Source organism: Macrosteles quadrilineatus, unplaced genomic scaffold (genome assembly GCF_028750875.1).
Source record: "Macrosteles quadrilineatus isolate MER2022 unplaced genomic scaffold, UCM_ALF_1.0 Scaffold_7__1_contigs__length_78375512, whole genome shotgun sequence".
NCBI classification, from domain to species: Eukaryota; Metazoa; Arthropoda; class Insecta; order Hemiptera; family Cicadellidae; genus Macrosteles; species Macrosteles quadrilineatus.
In genome coordinates, this window is record NW_026542600.1 from 44516461 (window position 1) to 44535646 (window position 19186).

Consider the following 19186-nt stretch of genomic DNA (forward strand, 5'->3'; position numbering starts at 1 on the left):
ACCCACTATACCTTCTGATAACCTTTTATACCGTCTGATAACCCATTATGCCGTCTGATACCCACTATACCGTTTGATAATCCACTATGCCGTCTGATAACCCACTGTACCGTCTGATAACCCACTATACGGTCTCATAACCCACTATACCGTCTGATAACCCACTATACCGTCTTATAACCTACTATACCCTCTGATAACCCACTATAACGTCTGATAACCCACTATACCATCTGATAACCCACTATACCGTCTGATAACCCACTATACCATCTGAAAACCCACTATGCCGTCTGAAAATCCACTATACCATCTGATAACCCACTATACCGTTACACCGTCTGATAACACACTATTCCGTCTGATAACTTACTATAACGTCTGATAACCCACTATACCTTCTGAAAACCCACTATACCGTCTGATAACCCACTATACCATCTGATAACCCACTATACCGTCTGATAACCCACTATACCATCTGAAAACCCACTATGCCATCTGAAAATCCACTATACCGTCTGATAACCCACTATACCGTTATACCGTCTGATAACACACTATTCCGTCTGATAACTTACTATAACGTCTGATAACCCACTATACCGTCTGATAACTCACTATACCGTCTGATTACCCACTCTACCCTCTGTAAACCTACTATACCATCTGATAACCCACTACACCGTCTGATAACCCACTATACCGTCTGATAACCCACTATACCTTCTGATAATCAGCTTTACCGTCTGATAACCTACTATACCGTCTGATAACCCACTATACCGTATGATTACCTTCTACACCGACTGATAACCTACTATACCGTCTGATAACCCACTATACCGTCTGGTAACACACTGTGACTTCTGATAACCCACTATACCTTCTGATAACCTTCTATACCCTTTGATAACCCACTATACCGTCTGATAACCCACTATACCGTCTGATAACCCACTATACCGTCTGATAACCCACTATACCATCTGATAACCCACTATACCGTCTGATAACCCACTATACCATCTGAAAACCCACTATGCCATCTGAAAATCCACTATACCGTCTGATAACCCACTATACCGTTATACCGTCTGATAACACACTATTCCGTCTGATAACTTACTATAACGTCTGATAACCCACTATACCGTCTGATAACTCACTATACCGTCTGATTACCCACTCTACCCTCTGTAAACCTACTATACCATCTGATAACCCACTACAGCTGTTAGCTATACCCACTATAGCTGTTACATTCGCATGGGAATTTGGCAAACCCACTCTATGGAACTGTGTGTCTGACCATCTGGCATACCAGCAGGTCAAAGATGGAGCTGGAGTATACAGCTTGATAACAAAGCTGGATTACTGGGGGAAGCCCAACCTAAATGATTATGACAGGGTTTTTGGACAGTTCTGCAATGATTTTAAAAGAAAGGGCTACAAATATCTCTACTGCTCTCCCATGGGGTGTATAAGAGATAGAGTAAAAGTAGAACATTTTATAAAAAATGTCATCAAATTCCAAGTGGAGACTAAGGCCCAGATTAAAATTGTTGCATACAACCAAAGATCAGCACGTGTTTTGCGGAACGGCCTGGATCACAACACCTTCATAAAGGAAATGGAGAGGTGCTTGGAGACCTTTTCTTATCTCCAGAGGGAAGAAGATCCACTAACACCAATAGCACCAGGAGAACAAACTTATGCAGATGTTGTTAGCCGCTCTTCACCAGTGAGTCCACATCACCCACCGCTGATTAATCCAGTGAGCAGAGAGCAGATGCCGACATCAGACGTCCCTCTTCGCCTCTCTATGAGTACCACCACTGACCACGGGAGCCTTCACCTACCAGTTACTCCGGAGTCTGACCGGTCATTTGGTGTCATTAGTGGTGAAAAAAGTCAATCTAGTGTGAAAGTGAGTGGCAATGAAGATGATCGGGCAACCAAGGGTAAAGAAAGATAGTAGCTTAAGTCATAGTTTTTTAGAAAAACGGTCTCAAGTCAATATCATAGTGTAGCTTCTGGGCAATGGTATACTCCTACTCGATTGAATCTTCTTCAGGTAAATATTCAATGTTTGAGAAATAAGTTACTTGAACTTGAAAGCTTCTGTGAGGAAAATAAAATAGACATAATATGTCTCTCAGAACATTGGCTTACTTCTGAGGAATTACAGGTTTTTACACCACATGGTTACGTTCCCGGTAGTTTTTTTATTAGAAAGAATTTCAAAAACGGAGGTGCAGGAATTTTTGTTAGAGAGGGGATTGAATTCTGTAAATTTGATATGAGTAAATTTAGTTCAGAAATAGACATAGAAATTAGCTGTGTTAAAATAATTAAAGACAATTTGTATGTTATATCATTGTACAGGTCACCTCGTGGCAACATAGATATATTTTTTGAGAAACTTGAATTAGCCGTGAAGAAGGTTTTATCGAGGGGGACCAAAGTTATCGTCTGCGGAGATTTTAACATAGAAATGATAACAACTGATAACAACAACTCAATTTTGTTTTTGAACTTATTAAGATCAATTAATTTATACTGTACTTATTCCTCACCCACTAGAAACAATGCCTGTTTGGACAACATTTTAGTTAACTTCTCCCAAGATCTGTATGAAGTTACCTCAGCTGAGGGTCACTTTGCGGACCATACTCCACTCCTTTTCACTTTAAAATCTAATATTTCATATACCAATAAAAACTGTAAAACATCACAACAAACTTCTTATTACCGATCAAAGAATAATAATGTTATCCAGCTATTTACCAATGAATTAATAAAAGAGAAGTGGAGTATGGTCGAAGAGCACAAAAACGGCAAGATAAATGTTAATACACTGTTTGATAGCTTCTTTAAAAGATATGTAGACCTTTGGCATAAAAGCAAACCTACAACTAGTAAAAACAAAGTTAACTGGTATACCAATGAGTTAAGAGTTGAAAGAGACAAAATGCTGACTTTATTTCATATTTACAAAGATTTGTCAAGGAGTGGCCTTTTAGCAGACCCAATTGGCTTATAACGCTTATCTCACATGTAAAAGAAATTATAGAAAAAACTTAAAACTAACTAAAAAAATAGCTTGTGAGAAATACATTGATAGTGCAAGAAACAAATGCAAAGCTGCTTGGGAGGTCATATCCCAAGAAAGCTGCAAAAGTTCCACCAAAGTCATCCCTCTTGACCCTGAGTGTGTAAATCAATACTTTATAGAATCTGTCAATGAACTGGTGAAAGGCATTCCTGACACTAATGTCAGTATCTGTGATTTAATGGGTACAAGACCTATAGCTCCTAACTCCTTTCACTGGACAATTGTAAATCTGGTTGAAGTTTCGAAAATTGTTTCAAGCCTATCAAATTCAAAAAGCACTGATTTTTATTGGATATCCAACTATTTACTGAAACAGACAATAAATATAATTAAGGAACCACTTGCTTATATAATAAGTAGATGTTTAGAATCTGGCTATTTTTCAAATATGTTAAAATTGTCTAAAATTACACCGGTTTATAAGAAAGGAGACAGAAATCTTCCACAAAATTATCGTCCTATATCCGTTATTCCAATTTTTTCAAAATTATTTGAAACTGTTATGTACAATCAACTTAGCAACTATTTTGAAATAAACAGACTATTTTCTGAGTCCCAATTTGGTTTTAGACCCGGACATTCTACGATTTCTGCAGTAATGAAAATTGTCAGTAAAGCACTACATGCCTTTGAAAATAAAGAATCAGCCTTCCTATCCCTATTAGATTTAACTAAGGCATTTGATTGTGTACCGCCTATCAATATCCTTACTAAACTCAACTTTTATGGTGTTTCTGGCGACTCCTTGAAATTAATTTAATCATACTTAATGAACCGTAAGCAATATGTAAATATTATGGGTGCTCACTCATCATTGTGTGATGTCTCCTTGGGAGTGCCGCAGGGCTCAGTTCTCGGACCATTTCTCTTTATTGTAATAATAAATGATCTTCCCAAAAATGTAAGTGTAAATTCTATTATCTATGCAGATGATTCCACGTTTTTTACTTGTAATAAAAACCTTGACCTCTTGGAGGCCAGAATAACCTCAGCTCAAAACCAAGCACAAGAATGGTTCTCAGCTAACAAACTGCTGTGTAATGAGACTAAAACTCAGAATATTTTGCTCAGTCTTTCACAAAATCAAAACTATCAATCAAAATCAATCATCGATCTAAATCAATCTGTAAAACTGCTGGGAATTCACATCGACTCAAAGCTCACATGGAATGACCATGTTGTAAATTTGTGTAAAAAACTCTCAAGGGTCAATTGTTTGTTTTGGAAACTGAGCTCCATAATCTCTACTGACTATCTGAGGACTGCCTATTTCGGACTCTTTCAGTCTCATATTGCTTATGGTCTCATACTTTGGGAACACTCTGCAAATGTCTCAGATGCCCTGATTCTTCAAAAAAAAATAATTAGAACCATTTGTCAAGCCAGGCCTGGAGATCATAGTAGATGTCTTTTCAAACAATTGAAGATTCCTACAATTATTAACTTGTATATTTATCATGTATTAATATTCACAAAAACAAATCTAAATTCTTTTTTTATTAGACGTGAGGTACACAATCACAATACCAGGAATAAAAACAAACTTGAAATCCCGCAACATAGGTTAACAAAGTTTGGAAATTCTTACATGGTAAATTGTGTTAAATTTTTTAATAAGCTTCCCGATAATGCTCACACCACTCCACTTAAAGGCTTCAAAACCAAGATGTATCAATGGCTTCTAGACAATCCATTCTTTACTATTAATGAGTTTATGGCCACCAACATAGATAATATATTTTAAGTTTTCAAATTAATGATAAGCATTAACTTTTGTTTGTTTGGATGAGGTTTACCAATTTTATTAATTTAATGTTTATGAAGCTGTTGTTAGGGTACTAGGCTGGAGTTGCAACTTTAGTTTTAATTTAAATATATTTAGATATTATTTATGATTATTATCGATATTATTGATATTATTTGATGTTATTGACTGTATATATTTATGTTGACCATGCCCATCTCATGTAAAAATGATCAACGGCAATAAATATCTTATGTCTTATGTCTTATGTCTTACACCGTCTGATAACCCACTATACCGTCTGATAACCCACTATACCTTCTGATAATCAGCTTTACCGTCTGATAACCTACTATACCGTCTGATAACCCACTATACCGTATGATTACCTTCTACACCGACTGATAACCTACTATACCGTCTGATAACCCACTATACCGTCTGGTAACACACTGTGACTTCTGATAACCCACTATACCTTCTGATAACCTTCTATACCATTTGATAACCCACTATACCATCCGATAACCCACTATACCGTCTGATAACCCACTATACCGTCTGATAATCCACTCTACCCTCTGTAAACCTACTACACCATCTGATAACCCACTACACCATCTGATAACTAACTATAACGTATGATAACCCACTATACCGTCTGATAAACCACCGTACCATCTGATATCCTACTACAACGTCTGATAACTCACTGCACTGTTGTTTTTTGAGGAAAAATGATTGTTTTTTTATCAACTATACTCCTTTCATTACTAAAGTTTACAAGATGGGATATATGAAAAGTATTTATCAAAAAACTTACCACATGTTACATACAACATTAAATTCTGACTGTAGGGGAACAGTGTCAGTATGTCCTTCAATGCTGACTTCAAAGATCTGATCTTTTCCTGGAATTACCGTAACTTTCAGGCTGACTTCTTTGTATCTTGAATGATTACTAGTAACCTGAAATTTAAAAAAAGGTAACTCTGGTTCGGTGCCTAAACATAATGATGCCATGACATATTTTTTTCTGTTTTTATACTATTTTAAGCAGACTATTTATACTCATTTTTTAACTCATTTTTTTTAAACTGAGACAACTCAACCTATGGCTTGAAATCATCCCTCATAGATTTGCTTGGTAATGCAGTATTGTATTTTGAAGTAAAAATAGAAGTAGGTATAAATACCCCCGCCACAGCAAACCTGCAGACTAAGCGAATTTCAATTTGTCTGATTACATTTTTACTAAAATATTTCCATAAATAAGACATATTTATTCCCAATTTAAATAACAATAGATTTAACGAGTGCTTAGGTTTGCTGCTACGGGGAAGGTAAAACGTGTTTTTGACCAGATGTCAATAGTATAAGAATTTGCCAAATTTTATCAACATATATCCATAAACAAGTAAACTGCAACAGTTTTCATTTTCTCCATATAAATAACATGGGCATTTTAAATTTACACTTTTTTTGTATTTTCTCCGTAACCATTAGGCATACAACTAATATACTAAATTATTTCTTTTTTTAAGCTCTACAAAATGGTTGGGAAAGAAATTACAAAGATTTTTGTTTTTAGGGTAAAACCCCCCATAAACCCCCGTTCCCATGGTCCCATCATGCTGGTTCGGGAACTCGTTCGAATAAATGTAGGTTTACACGTTTATATAAAATTTCATCAAAATCGGATCATTTTTGTCCGAGCCATTGTGCTAACAGACACATATTTAAAGTAATGTGAAATAATAAAACAAAGCGAAATAATGAAAACCAGAGTACTCTGAAATTCATTTTTATTTAAACTGATATATATTTCGGCACTAAGGCCATGATCACAGTATGAGTTATATATAATTAATTAATAACCTTATTATATGAATTATATAATGATAATAATAAATAATAATTAATAATTAATTCGCTTATTAATTGAAAAAGTAGCCCTAAAAAGTGAACAGAACTATAAAAAAAATTAAATAAATAAATATATATATATATGAATTTGAACTGATTGTGTTTTTGGCCTCAAAAGAAAAATGGGAAGCTCAAAATGAAAAAGTAAATCGGTGTGTCACTTAGCTCACTAGTGCACAAATACCAGTAACCATTTTTGTTATCTCTGGAGCTTTTTCGATAAAATTGCCAGGAATCCTAAACACTCACTATGGTAAAAACGCAGCACAACTAGCTTAAAAAGCATAGTCCTGTTTACAAATAGATTGTTAAATGGTGCAAATAGGGGATTTACTTTATGAAAATAGATAGTAAAGAAACAATATTATGCTTAGGCAAATGGAGAACTGATCGAGAGATATGAAAAGTAAAGTTAGAGCAATAACCCAATTGATTGTTTTCCCTTGTTAACCCCTTTTTTCCCAAATTACTGATCAATTATTGTCTTTGATACCAGCTGTCATAAGAAATAGCTACTTTTTGTATAGAGTGGTGAAGATAACATTTATATAACGTATTATTAGGTTAATGATTAATACATACAACAATGTTCCAGTTCTCTTCGCTTAGTCTAGAAGTGATCTCAGAGTGGATGCTGACGACCGTGTTCTCGCTGTGGATGTCAGATAGGAGGTCGTAACCTACAGCTCCGTGGACCCGCTTCTTCCGCAGATCAACAGTCATAGTCAGCAGAACCTTCCTGTCAATCTGGGATCGCCTGTTGTCCATCATCCGTACATACATCTGAACAACATGTGTGTTAAAAAATTTCCATCCACTCATTATAAGAATTTAAACACCTTGTTGGAAATAAAACTGTCTAAATACTTATACAGAAAAGTAATATTTTGTTGAACTAATAAATAGTGAAATGCCTTACAAACAAGGGAACACCTTGTGATGATGTTATCTCCAAGTCCATGCGAACTGTTTGATCCAAACTGACCACTGAGTCCAACACCAAGCGCTTGTCTTGCCGTCTTAGTGTGCCATCCATTACAAGTTCTCTGCAACATACATACAGGTGCATTAGCTATTTAAATATTTTATTTTAATAATCATGATGGGAATACAGATTTTTCACCTCCTCAACCTGTGAGGCAGAATTTTGTTAATTTATATAAACTTACTATTTCCTTGCAACACAGAGGTGTGCTTTTTTAAAAGGTGAAAGCAAATTATGTTGACCAATATCTAAACTGTCACTATTTATTTGTATTTGTAGTAAATAAAGAGTATCTCTGTATTATATTTCCTAGTAAAAAATAAAATCAAAATAATAATTTGTAGTACATGTATTCAAATAAATAGTATATATTACGTAGGTGTTTACCAGATGAGTGTGGCCATTCTTGTGCGAGACACAGTCGAGTACGGGATTATCATACGAGTCCGGTACACACATTTTGGACGAGTGACGTACGATATTTTACGCCATACTACTTTAAGGTTACTTAATTATAAAAAACCTGTACAAATCCTTATATATTCCCACCGCCTAATGGACCAACAATAACTACTCATAACCTCCACTAAGAGGCTTGTGTTTTTGATTATAACCACTCACTATTGCAATTAAGGATTGCATTCACATTGAGAGTCAAAAGAGCTTTATAATAATAATAATATAATACTTTTATTGTCGTAAAAAAGTTAGCATTGACAGTCATAAAATACAGTAATTGCCATAAAATATAATATTGTATCAAAAAACAGATTGAAAGTAAGTGAAGTCGGCTGTTTAAATATAATTTAGATCTATACAATGTGTTAGTTAAGTTATAAGACAAATTACCCTTGAAAGCTTAGAACTTATGTAATCGATATGAGGTCCCCAAGAAAGGGTCTTATCCAGATAAATACCAAGAAATTTAACATTGTCTACATAACCATCCAACATTTTTATTTCACACTGTCTGAGGCTAAAATAGTTTTTGAGTTTTGTCTTTGCTTAAGAGGGAGCCATTAGATTCAAACCAAGTAGAGGCTTCATTAATTGAGTTTTGAGCTATCACTCTTGAAGTTGTTTAAGATCGGGATTAATATTTAAAAAAATATAAAAATATTATTTTTAACTTCAGATGCTTATATGAGAACTCTGCCTAAAAAAAACTTGCTAAATGAGTTCTTAAGGCTTATTCAGATTAAAAACTTCCCATCCTATTGATGTACATGAATCAAAGTGTTGGATTATTGAGGATTAATAGTAAAATAGCTTCTCGCTGATGAGGTGTGATTTTGAAATAAATAATTCAATCATAAACAGTTTTATGGTCATGATTCGACAGGATAATATTAAAGAAATAATAAATAGGTTTGAGAATAGTTATTATTAAATATTTATAACAAATGTTTTATACAGAACTACACTTTTCACAAGGAAATATTATTTCTGAAATATATTAAAAATGAAATTTTACTTTTGGCCTATCTAAAAATTAAAAGAATCCACCATTGAGTTATTTAGATCTAAATTGAAATCTATCTTTAGGACCTGTTGTAATTTTTAAAGTTTTTTTCCCAATGAAATAAAATTTTAAATTTATATTAAATTAACTTTTAAGTAAATCACTGAGTTTACATACCTGAACCGATCAAAGGATGACTCTATCACTACGTGAATTTTCTCCATGTGTACTTTTCCAGTTAATTTAATTTCAGCGTAGTAAGAATTTTTGAAAAATATTTCCAAGTTGTAATCTTTATTTGCTGGTTGTGAAGAGTAGAGGAAGTCAACTAAATTGTTTAATTTCTCGTAAGGTGTCACAATGTTGCCAGATAATTTGATGTACTCCTTTCCACCAAAGTGCCAAGTTGCGCTGATTTTGAAGTTTTCTCCTTCTCCCTAAGAAAAAACTATATTACCGATCAACACAATCTACGATATTAAAAACTACGTATTTTGGGCAATGTTCATTTCACCATTTATTCTCTATGTTGTGTTACAGAATTAAATAACAGGAAATTTGTAAATTATTGCCTTTACCTTCTGAAATCCCTAAAACAAAAAACATTATACTTTTTTCATGAAAATGTCACAGCAAAAAATTGAAGAAAGTTGAGTAAGAATTGACATTTTTATGGCTTTCAAAAAGTAATAGAGCATGTGTAGTTGGACATATGGAACATTTTACTATTAATTTGATAAAATATTTAGTTAAAGAAATAGTATTCAAGTAAAATTAAGTTTAATGTATAAATGATCAAGTACATTTTCTATCAAAAGTCAAAATTAATATGATCAGTAAATAATTTCCAGAATCAGAAAAAAACCATATAAAAAATGTATACTTACTTTCTTATTGGGGTATTTCAAAACGACAAGTATTGACTTTTCAACGGTAGAGAAATCTTTGGTAAAAGATATATGGCAAAAAGGCAGTGCAAATGATGGAGATACTACTCTGAAATCTATTGTCAGGCCAAAATAATTTTCATCCAGCTGTGAACAAAGAAACAACATTGTCAAAGTATAATCCAGTCAGGTTGTTTATCAATACTTGCCTTACATAGTTCTTCAAAATAATTCGAACCCCCTTATCTACAACACCTAATGGAGGAAATGGTTACTGTATTTACACTAAAAACATGTCCGTTTAATCTGATATACTAAAACTATAATATACAGCACAGTATTAACTTTTATATCACATACAATAATATTTAATTGTACTCTGTAAAAGCAAAGTAGGTCTAATGTTTCATACTGAATTGTTATTAACAATGATAATACTTTCAGAATCTTAAGAATTCAGTTATCAGATTTTGAAGTAGAGTAAATGAGGGTATCGTATTTGAAGTTGCAGCATTGTAAACAATTCTTGCGTTCTGACTCTTAATTATCGTGTTTTCAGCATTGTTTGGACTTGTTTTACCATTTTGACAAGAGTACTGTACTGTGATGCCAAATATATTTTGATAAAATGATAACGAATACAGCAAGAAGCCTTCCTACATGTGGCAAAAGATTTTCAATAGCCTGCCCAACCACTTAGGTCTTAAGAAATCAAGACCTGGAGAGTATATAGAGGAAATTATGGATCAACCATTCTACTCACTAAAGACATTCTTCGATCTAAATTGTCAATTAAGATAAAAATCCAGATTACAATCTGTATGACACTTTCATTTCTAAAGAAACCACAATCAATAAATTGAGTGACTGATTGACAAACAGGCTATGTATCGTCAGATAAAACCTTTTCAGGGCTACTATATATGAATTATATATGTTTCTAAGAAACATGTATATGGCCATGACGGCAGTGGTGGATCCAGGGGGGGGGGCCAAAGGGGGAAATTGCTGTTTTTTTTTTAACTTACCGGACCAAAAAATATAAAAAAGAAGTACACAACAAACTTTTCCATGTCATATTTCAAGCTCATATAAAATTATAGACTTTTTTGAATATTTAAAATAGAAAATATTAGATTTTAAGCTTTTAAGTAGAACATTACCTTTACTCTAAGTAGGATATAGATGCAGAGTTATTTGAAAGCAGAGAATTGAGTCTTTGCGCCATTATCACAACGTTTAGTGGTGTGTCTTGCCTACCACAAACTGGCCGACTGATCTTTAGTTGTTACAACGTTAGTTGGATAGGTATGCTCCATCTATTGGTTTATGTGATCATTGGATGCTACACACCCACATTTAAATTAACATTTCTAGGGATACGTTTCATATCTTTAGGAATTATTGTATATATCTGTAGTAGTGAGTTGTCAAACGTATAAGGATAGGGAAGATTATCAGCTGATGCGCTCTAGGCATGGTTACTAACAACTATCTTTCTGTAAAGAGGCAAGCTCATACATATATTAAAAATGTACAATAGAAGGCATTCAACTTTAGATTGTTACCTCCAAAGATCCATCCATATTTATTCTGTTGTCGAGAACATCAATGGTCATGTTTGAAGAGAAAAAGTATTTTTCTGTTTGAAGGTTGAAGTCAAAGTAGCAATGGTCCAGAGCTTCAAACGGTGTTGTGAGACGATAGGTCACGCTGTAGATTCCTTCATTCTCCATGTTTCCCACTGGTTGAAAGTTATATTGACCCTCCATGTCAAACTACATTGCAACAAAAATACAAGAATTCATATTTCCTTTCCTATGAAATAGATTATTTTACTATATTGTATGTGCTCAGATAAAATGACCAGTAAAGCAAACTGGCTGCTTACAAAGAATCTAGTAGAATGAAGAAAATATCTAAACCTAGTGCAGTGCAAACAAAATGAAACAGCTGATTAAATGCTAAAAATTATTTTACTTTATATAGAGCTATCAAAAAAGTAAACAAAACTAAGAACAGCATTTTTATGACAAAATTTTGAGCCTAAAATAACCTTTTCTAATTTTTCATCAATTATAAATTTATCGAACTGATTGATATGCTTGAGTTTTTGTATTGATCATGCTTGATTTTGGTTCTGTGGGTTTTTTAAAGCTTAAGTATGAATTTAAAATATGTGTTAATGACAATCATTTAAATGAATTATTTAACTGACCACTGTTGACAAACTTGGGTTTATTTTGACATTTTTGTATACTTCTGGCTAACATCTTGGATAGACGGTTTTGCAGTGAAGTGTAATTATTTTGCATTAGATTCAAGGCAATTATTTTGCTTTACTCATAACATTAAAAGTTTTTCAAAAGTGTTATAGCTAGTTAAAATTTTTTTCATAAGTTTACCTTGTAAGTGTTATTGTTTGTGACAGCTTTTAGGTCTAGGCTGGCAACAGTCATGACTGGCCAAACTCCACTCAGATCGAACTTAGATCCCATTTCAGACAGCAGAGGATGATTAGAAGTCACTCTGAGTTCATTTGCCATCGATAATTTGTGCTGAAATTAAATAATAAAAAAAATCATGAGAGTAATAAAAATATTTGAAAAACATTTGTACAGAAACAACTAAGATGTACAAATGCCCCAGCATTAGATGTAAGTTATGTGATGGAGTGTGTATTTTATAATAATATTGATCCCAAATATCCAAGGGGAAAGTTTTTTAATTTATAATACATTATTAAAAAATAAACTTTGAGAAGTAAGGTAGGGGAGGGTGGGCCACAGTGGAACAACTATATATTTTTTGTATTTGGCTAGTCCCCCAACTGCTGCACTCTGTGAGTGAACTCCAAAACTGTTTGTCCACCCATAGTTCATTGGTGCAAATTTCTGCCTCCATGTAAGGAAGAGATATTATTCATATTATGATTTTGACATTTTGAAGTAATTTTTCCACGTTATTTCTTTACAACTTTAACTTCTATTTGCAGTTATTAGAGAAGTGTCACATGCCAGTATAAAGAACAATTCTTTCTAAAACTTTTAGACTAGTTAACATATTTGTACAAAGTTCTGAAGTGGAATTAGGGTTAGTTTTTCTGATCAAACAGACATGGGCCACAATGGAACTGTGACCCACCATAATGTGTTTCATTGTAACAAAAAATATGACCTATTATATGGTATTCATTTATTAGTTTAAAACCCAATTATGGGTTTTTCCCATTAAATTATCCTTTTTGGAAATTTATCAATAGCCAAAGTCTTGAAATGGCTGTTCTTTTACAGACCAATATGTCAGGAGGAAGAAAGTGAATTTTTACTTGCTTACTGTAAACTAATTACGAGTAGAACCATTTGAAAATGTTAGTTTTTACATGTATACTTTTTGAGGTGAATAAACAAGATTTATTGTACGGTATTTTTGGATTTTAATTCATTGTTCATTGTAGTGGAACACCTACATAGGTTTTGTAAAACAGCCCATAAAAATCAGTTTCCATTTCATTATCAATTTTAAAATATATATAATGGTATTTGGGAAAGGTTGTTCTCTAAGTACATTTATCTTCTGAAGCTGTTAACCAAACACGTAAAAAAAATTTTACGTAATTTACGTAAATGTAACTTTTGTAATTTTTGTTCCATTGTGGCCCACCCTCCCCTACAGAGGAAACATGCTTATGGGATGACTGTGCGCATTCCTGGTATTTTATGCCGGAAATATACTTGTGACAAGCAAGGAAGAGCCTGAATGGCGAGCAATGTGCGGAAATTCCTATCGCACAGGGTCTTCCTCCACCATGTGTGTTGTAGAGTTATACAATCAACGACAATAAAGATCTCTGGTGGCAGGCACTAGCCAGACCTCAAATGTGAATTGATGATGTTAATTATTATGTTAAATTGGCTCCAATCCAAACCAAACTGATACAAAACATTTGAAATAAAATATATACTTACAGTAAATGAAAACAAGTCTTGAACACAGATATCTATTATGTTGAGCTGTAACTTGACTGTGGCTGAGTAGAAATTGAGGTTATAGTTGAGAACCTCAATCTGTCCTGATGCTGTTGGATAGTAAAGTGTGTCGAGTTGAAACAAAGCCTGCCACAGAGTGGATACATTCTTGTGATTTACACTGATTTCTGACACACAGAAATCAGAATCACTTAACCTCAAGTCCTCTTCTTGTCTAAACATGCTTACTGCTTTAAGGCCAACCTAAGCAAAAAAAAAACACAAAAAAAAATCAATGAATGAGAGTACCATTCACTGTACCGTACAGTGTTAATATTTAACACCTACTGATAAATTTGTAAATAAAAGAAGAATGTATTGTTTGTTTAGTATTGACAAATCCATGGACTCTGTGACAAAATTCTAGTAATGAATGAAAAACAAGAATACTTTACTTTGAAATAGGTAACCCTTAAAATTATAGAATAAAACATTAACAAGTTACTTTTTGGAAACTCAAAGAGAATTGATTATTTATACTGGAGTAAAATTGAAGATGTCTAAGCAGTGAGAATATAAACACCTTTATGTTTGTTTTTATACCTCAATATTATTAATATGATTGCCCATATTTTGGTGCCAGAACACAGGACTTTAAACCAATAACAAATATTTGGCATTTAAGCTCTTAGTTATCAGGACATTTCATTGGAATACCTTATACACCAATAGCTTATTACTTATCTAATTCTATTTGTATGTTCAACTCTACATTACCTTAGCTTTTGCCACAGCAGCTGCTACCTCCAAATGGAATTTGTCTGTAAACAAAAACTTAGCGACTGCTCCACTTTCACGGAACCCTTCAAACGGCATAAATAACGAGCCTCTGTATTCCAGATCATACCAATCCTGGTAGTGTGATCGAGCGGTAAGGCCAACCAAAACAGAGTTCCATCCTCCTCTAAAGTCAACCTAGACAATATGTTCTGTAATTGTTAAAATACAAATCTATGTATCCTAATACTTAACATGTAATATATTTTCTCATCCATCAAAAAAGAAATATGTAGCTATTAATATTTTATGAAAACCTTAATAAATATGTTGAATACTTGTGTAGCTACTAGCTATATACTAACATCTTAAAACTGCAACCACAGCGAATCCTGTGCAGTTAGATGCTCGGTATCCTATTGTTTTAGATTGCTGCTATCTTAACCAAATACCAAACATCAACAGAACAAGATTTTTTGAAATCAAATACCACAACAGCACTCCTGGAAAACCTCTACCAACAAAAAATGAAAACTATACTAGCAACATAGAAAATGAGATGAACCTATCAGTTTTCAAAGACCTTAATAGTTTTTCTGTTGACAAAGAAAAATATGAGTCAGATTCCACTGGAACGTTAATAATAAAAGCCAAAATTAGTAGAAAAAAACCTGTTCTTTTATATTTCTATACGAGCCACGGCTCGGTCCCCCGGTACTTTAACTTAAACAGGTAAATAGTGTAACCATTTTAAAAAATATATTGACCTGGCTCCCTGGCTGTGAATCATTTCCAGTTAAGCGTGGGAAACAGAGAAGGTTAACTTTGAGTAAATAATGCTTGTAATAGGCCTGGCTCTATCTTTTTACTTTTAATGTAAAATTATTAGCAGATACAAATTCCATAGTATGGGTCAAAAGTTCATAGTATGGTATTTACAGCAAATATTGCAAATACATGGAAACATTTGATTAAATGTTAGAAAACATACATTGCAACAAACTACATTGCAACAAAAATACAAGAATTCATATTTCCTTTCCTATGAAATAGATTATTTTACTATATTGTATGTGCTCAGATAAAACTGAGTTACATCACAAGAAATTTTGTGAACACAGGAAACCACAAAAGCCAAAGTTTTTTTCATTTTTTGAAAATCCCATAACAAATTAATTATGGGCTTCTAATAAAAACAATAACTTTTTTTAAGGTCTGAATAAAATTTTAATTTAAAATAGGCATATAAATTTTTAATCCTTTGATGTACCTAATTTATGTATATGAGATGCCAGATGCTATACAATTCTGTAGAACCTTTATGTACGCAGATGATACAGCCCTAGCCATATCCGATAAAAATATAAACGTGGCAAAAACTAAGATTGAAGCAGATTTTTTGAAGCTGACAATGTGGTGCCATGACAATGGATTGATTATAAATGGCAGTAAATCAAAGATTATGCATATTCATTCACCTTCGTACCAATGCACAGAGCTAGCAGTAAAATTTCATTCACACGATTGTCTGCATCGGAAGAGCTATGAAAACATGTGTCAGTGTATGAATTTGGAGTATGTTTTAAGTTATAAATATCTGGGAATCATAATTGACCATAACATGAAATGGGACTTGCACTTGAAACAACTAACTGATAAATTAAGATTATGCTTATTTAAGTTTTACCATATAAGACAATACCTGCCACTAAAAACAATGAAATTGATTTACTCAAGTCTGTGTGAATCATTGCTTAGATATGGTGTAAGGTCATGGGGAGCAGCATCAAACACAGCCATTATGCAACTAAAAACCGTGCAAAGCAGGATAATCAAAACAATGACTAAGCTTGATTCTGCTGATCTGGTTGAAAATCCCATGCTAGGTTATCAATTGGTCAACGTTTTGCCAGTTGATGGGCTGTTTAAGTTTTTAATTACAACAGATTATTATTTTTCAGATGAGTTCAAAAACCTTAATGTTCATAGTTACAACTCAAGGCAAATGTTCTTTATTGTGCCTAGAACAACAAATAAATATTCTAAAAGAACAAGGGAATATTTAGTTCCATTCTTGTTAAACAGTTTACCAGTACAGCTGAGGAATACAGGGTGACAAAAAAGTCTGGAAACGGCTTAATATCTTTTTAACTAAATCCGTTAGAAAAGTAAAACTTTTAACATCAACTTACATGTATAAAAACTACTTTTTCCAAGCATTTTCATGTTTTTACCTCCACCAGGGGACGACCCGTAAGGAGTAGGTACAAAATCTTTAATGTAAGCATAGGTTGATATGCACACTATTTTAAAGGTCTGGTCAAGTGGAGTTCATTGCCGGAAACCACATCTCAAAAGGTTCATTCGTTACAAAATGGTGGCATTTCAAAGTTCTTGTGGAATATACCTTTACAGGCCTTAATATTGGTAAATACTCGTATTAAACATTATCTTGAGAGCTGAAATTGTATTTTAAAGTCAACTAGCCCATAGACTAAGTTTATTCAATCTTCAAAACAAATTTAAACGGGTTTCAGATTTCCCGGCTTATTTTGACTATGAGTATTTACCATTACTAAGGCCTGTGCAGGTATATTCCACAAGAACTTTGAAATGCCGCCATTTTGTAACGAATGAACCTTTTTTGACGCGGTTTCCGGCAATAAACTCCACTTGACCAGACCTTTAAAATGGTGTGCATATCAACCTATGCTTACATTAAAGATTATGTACCTACTCCTCGTGGGCCGTCCCCTGGTGAAGGTAAAAAAATGGTAATACTTGCAAAAAGTAGTTTTCATACATATAAGTTGATGTGAAAGGTTTGAATTTTCTAACGAATTTAGTTAAAAAGATATCAAGCCGTTTCCAGACTTTTTTGTCACCCTGTATATGTTACTGTGGAGTTTTAAAGAAGAAGTTAAAGAATTTATATTTAGATCTGAGTTAAAGATAACTGTGTTTCATATTTTATCATTGTTGTTCACTGTTCCAAATGTTTATTATTGTTACTTTTTTAATATATTATTCACTGTTCAATGTTCCAAATGTTTATTATTGTTACTTTTTTAATAGTTTTAAATCCGTTTATTGCTGTTACTTTTTTCATTGTTTATTAATAATTGTTAAAATCTGACTACTTTAAATTCTATGATTGGTTTGGTATATTATTGAATTCTTACAGAAAAACAAGGGAAACAAAAGACTGATTGTGTAACAAAGACTGATTGTAAAAAAAGCACTGTGAAATAACAAAATTAGAATAATTGCTGCAGACAAGCCAAATTGGCTTTTGTGGCTTGGAATTTTATGAGTTTTGTAAATTTGTATTTTTTTGGAAATAAATAATAATAATAACAATAATTTAGTTTCACTAATTTATTTAATTTGTAACTCATCTTTTGAGCATTTGCCTCAAACCCAAAGGTCGAATTTAGAATAATAATAGCATTGATAATGATGGAATACATATCAGATTGGTCAGAGATCATTAATCAAATCTAAATCTTTTAAGTGTACAAAAGAATAAGAAATGGCACTGGAGTAGAGAATAAAAGTATACTTACTGTTTCGTTGTTTAGAGTTCCTACAAGCAATAGATTGTTGACAACATTAACTCCAGTTAGAGCAGACAGTTGAATATCAAAATCTTGCATGTTTTTGAACATGTAAATGGTTTTCAACCCAATTGTGAATGCAGTAGCCTTTAGTTCAGCAACTAAATGTGCCTTAGAGGACGAAAATGTCAACTTTCCATTTATTTTCTGGTACTTTTGAAAAGGAGTCAGAATGGTTATGAGGAATCTACTCTCATTTAAAGTCTTGGCCGACCCTGAAACAGAGGAATTAACAAATTAGATGCTTAAAATGTTCCAAATTCATAATTTTGATATTTTTATTTTAAAAACTATAAGTTTTACTGAAATTTGGTTCCACTTTTGGTAAAAAGCAGCAAAAAAAGAAAGTGCTTACATAGAAGAAATCTAATTCACTAACTGACCTGATCATTAAAGTAAAACTCAGTGGCGTAGCCAGGATTCTGTTTTGGGGGGGCCCGAACCAGGGGGTCTGGGGAGTATGGAATACCTCCCGGTGCTGGAGGGGGGTCTTTATTTGTATTTGAAGGTGCTAAATTACAGTTTATAACACCTCTGGAGGCTCTAAGGTAGAGAATAATCTAGGTGTATTACCACTAAAAATTACCTTTTACTGCTCTGAAATCTTTAAAAAGTTGCCTAAACTACTATTAAGCTGCCTGATGTAATTTTATTAAATAAATCAAGCTAACAAAACTACACTCAACTTGTCGAATAAAGAAT

The 19186-nt window shown here is 33.2% G+C and overlaps 1 protein-coding gene across 1 annotated transcript in view; it reads right to left on the minus strand.

The window, feature by feature from the left end:
- Positions 1–5681: 5681 nt before the first annotated feature.
- The window catches only part of LOC128998942 (uncharacterized), a 61146-nt gene continuing 47641 nt past the window's right edge, over positions 5682–19186 (minus strand). The window contains exons 31-40 of the mRNA XM_054425298.1: positions 18434–18699; positions 14868–15065; positions 14091–14354; positions 12528–12680; positions 11691–11900; positions 10123–10269; positions 9413–9672; positions 7708–7834; positions 7371–7571; positions 5682–5831 (exon numbers count right to left, since the gene is read on the minus strand). Coding sequence (XP_054281273.1) covers positions 5682–5831; positions 7371–7571; positions 7708–7834; positions 9413–9672; positions 10123–10269; positions 11691–11900; positions 12528–12680; positions 14091–14354; positions 14868–15065; positions 18434–18699 — 1976 coding nt within the window. The remainder of the gene's footprint in view (positions 5832–7370; positions 7572–7707; positions 7835–9412; positions 9673–10122; positions 10270–11690; positions 11901–12527; positions 12681–14090; positions 14355–14867; positions 15066–18433; positions 18700–19186) is intronic.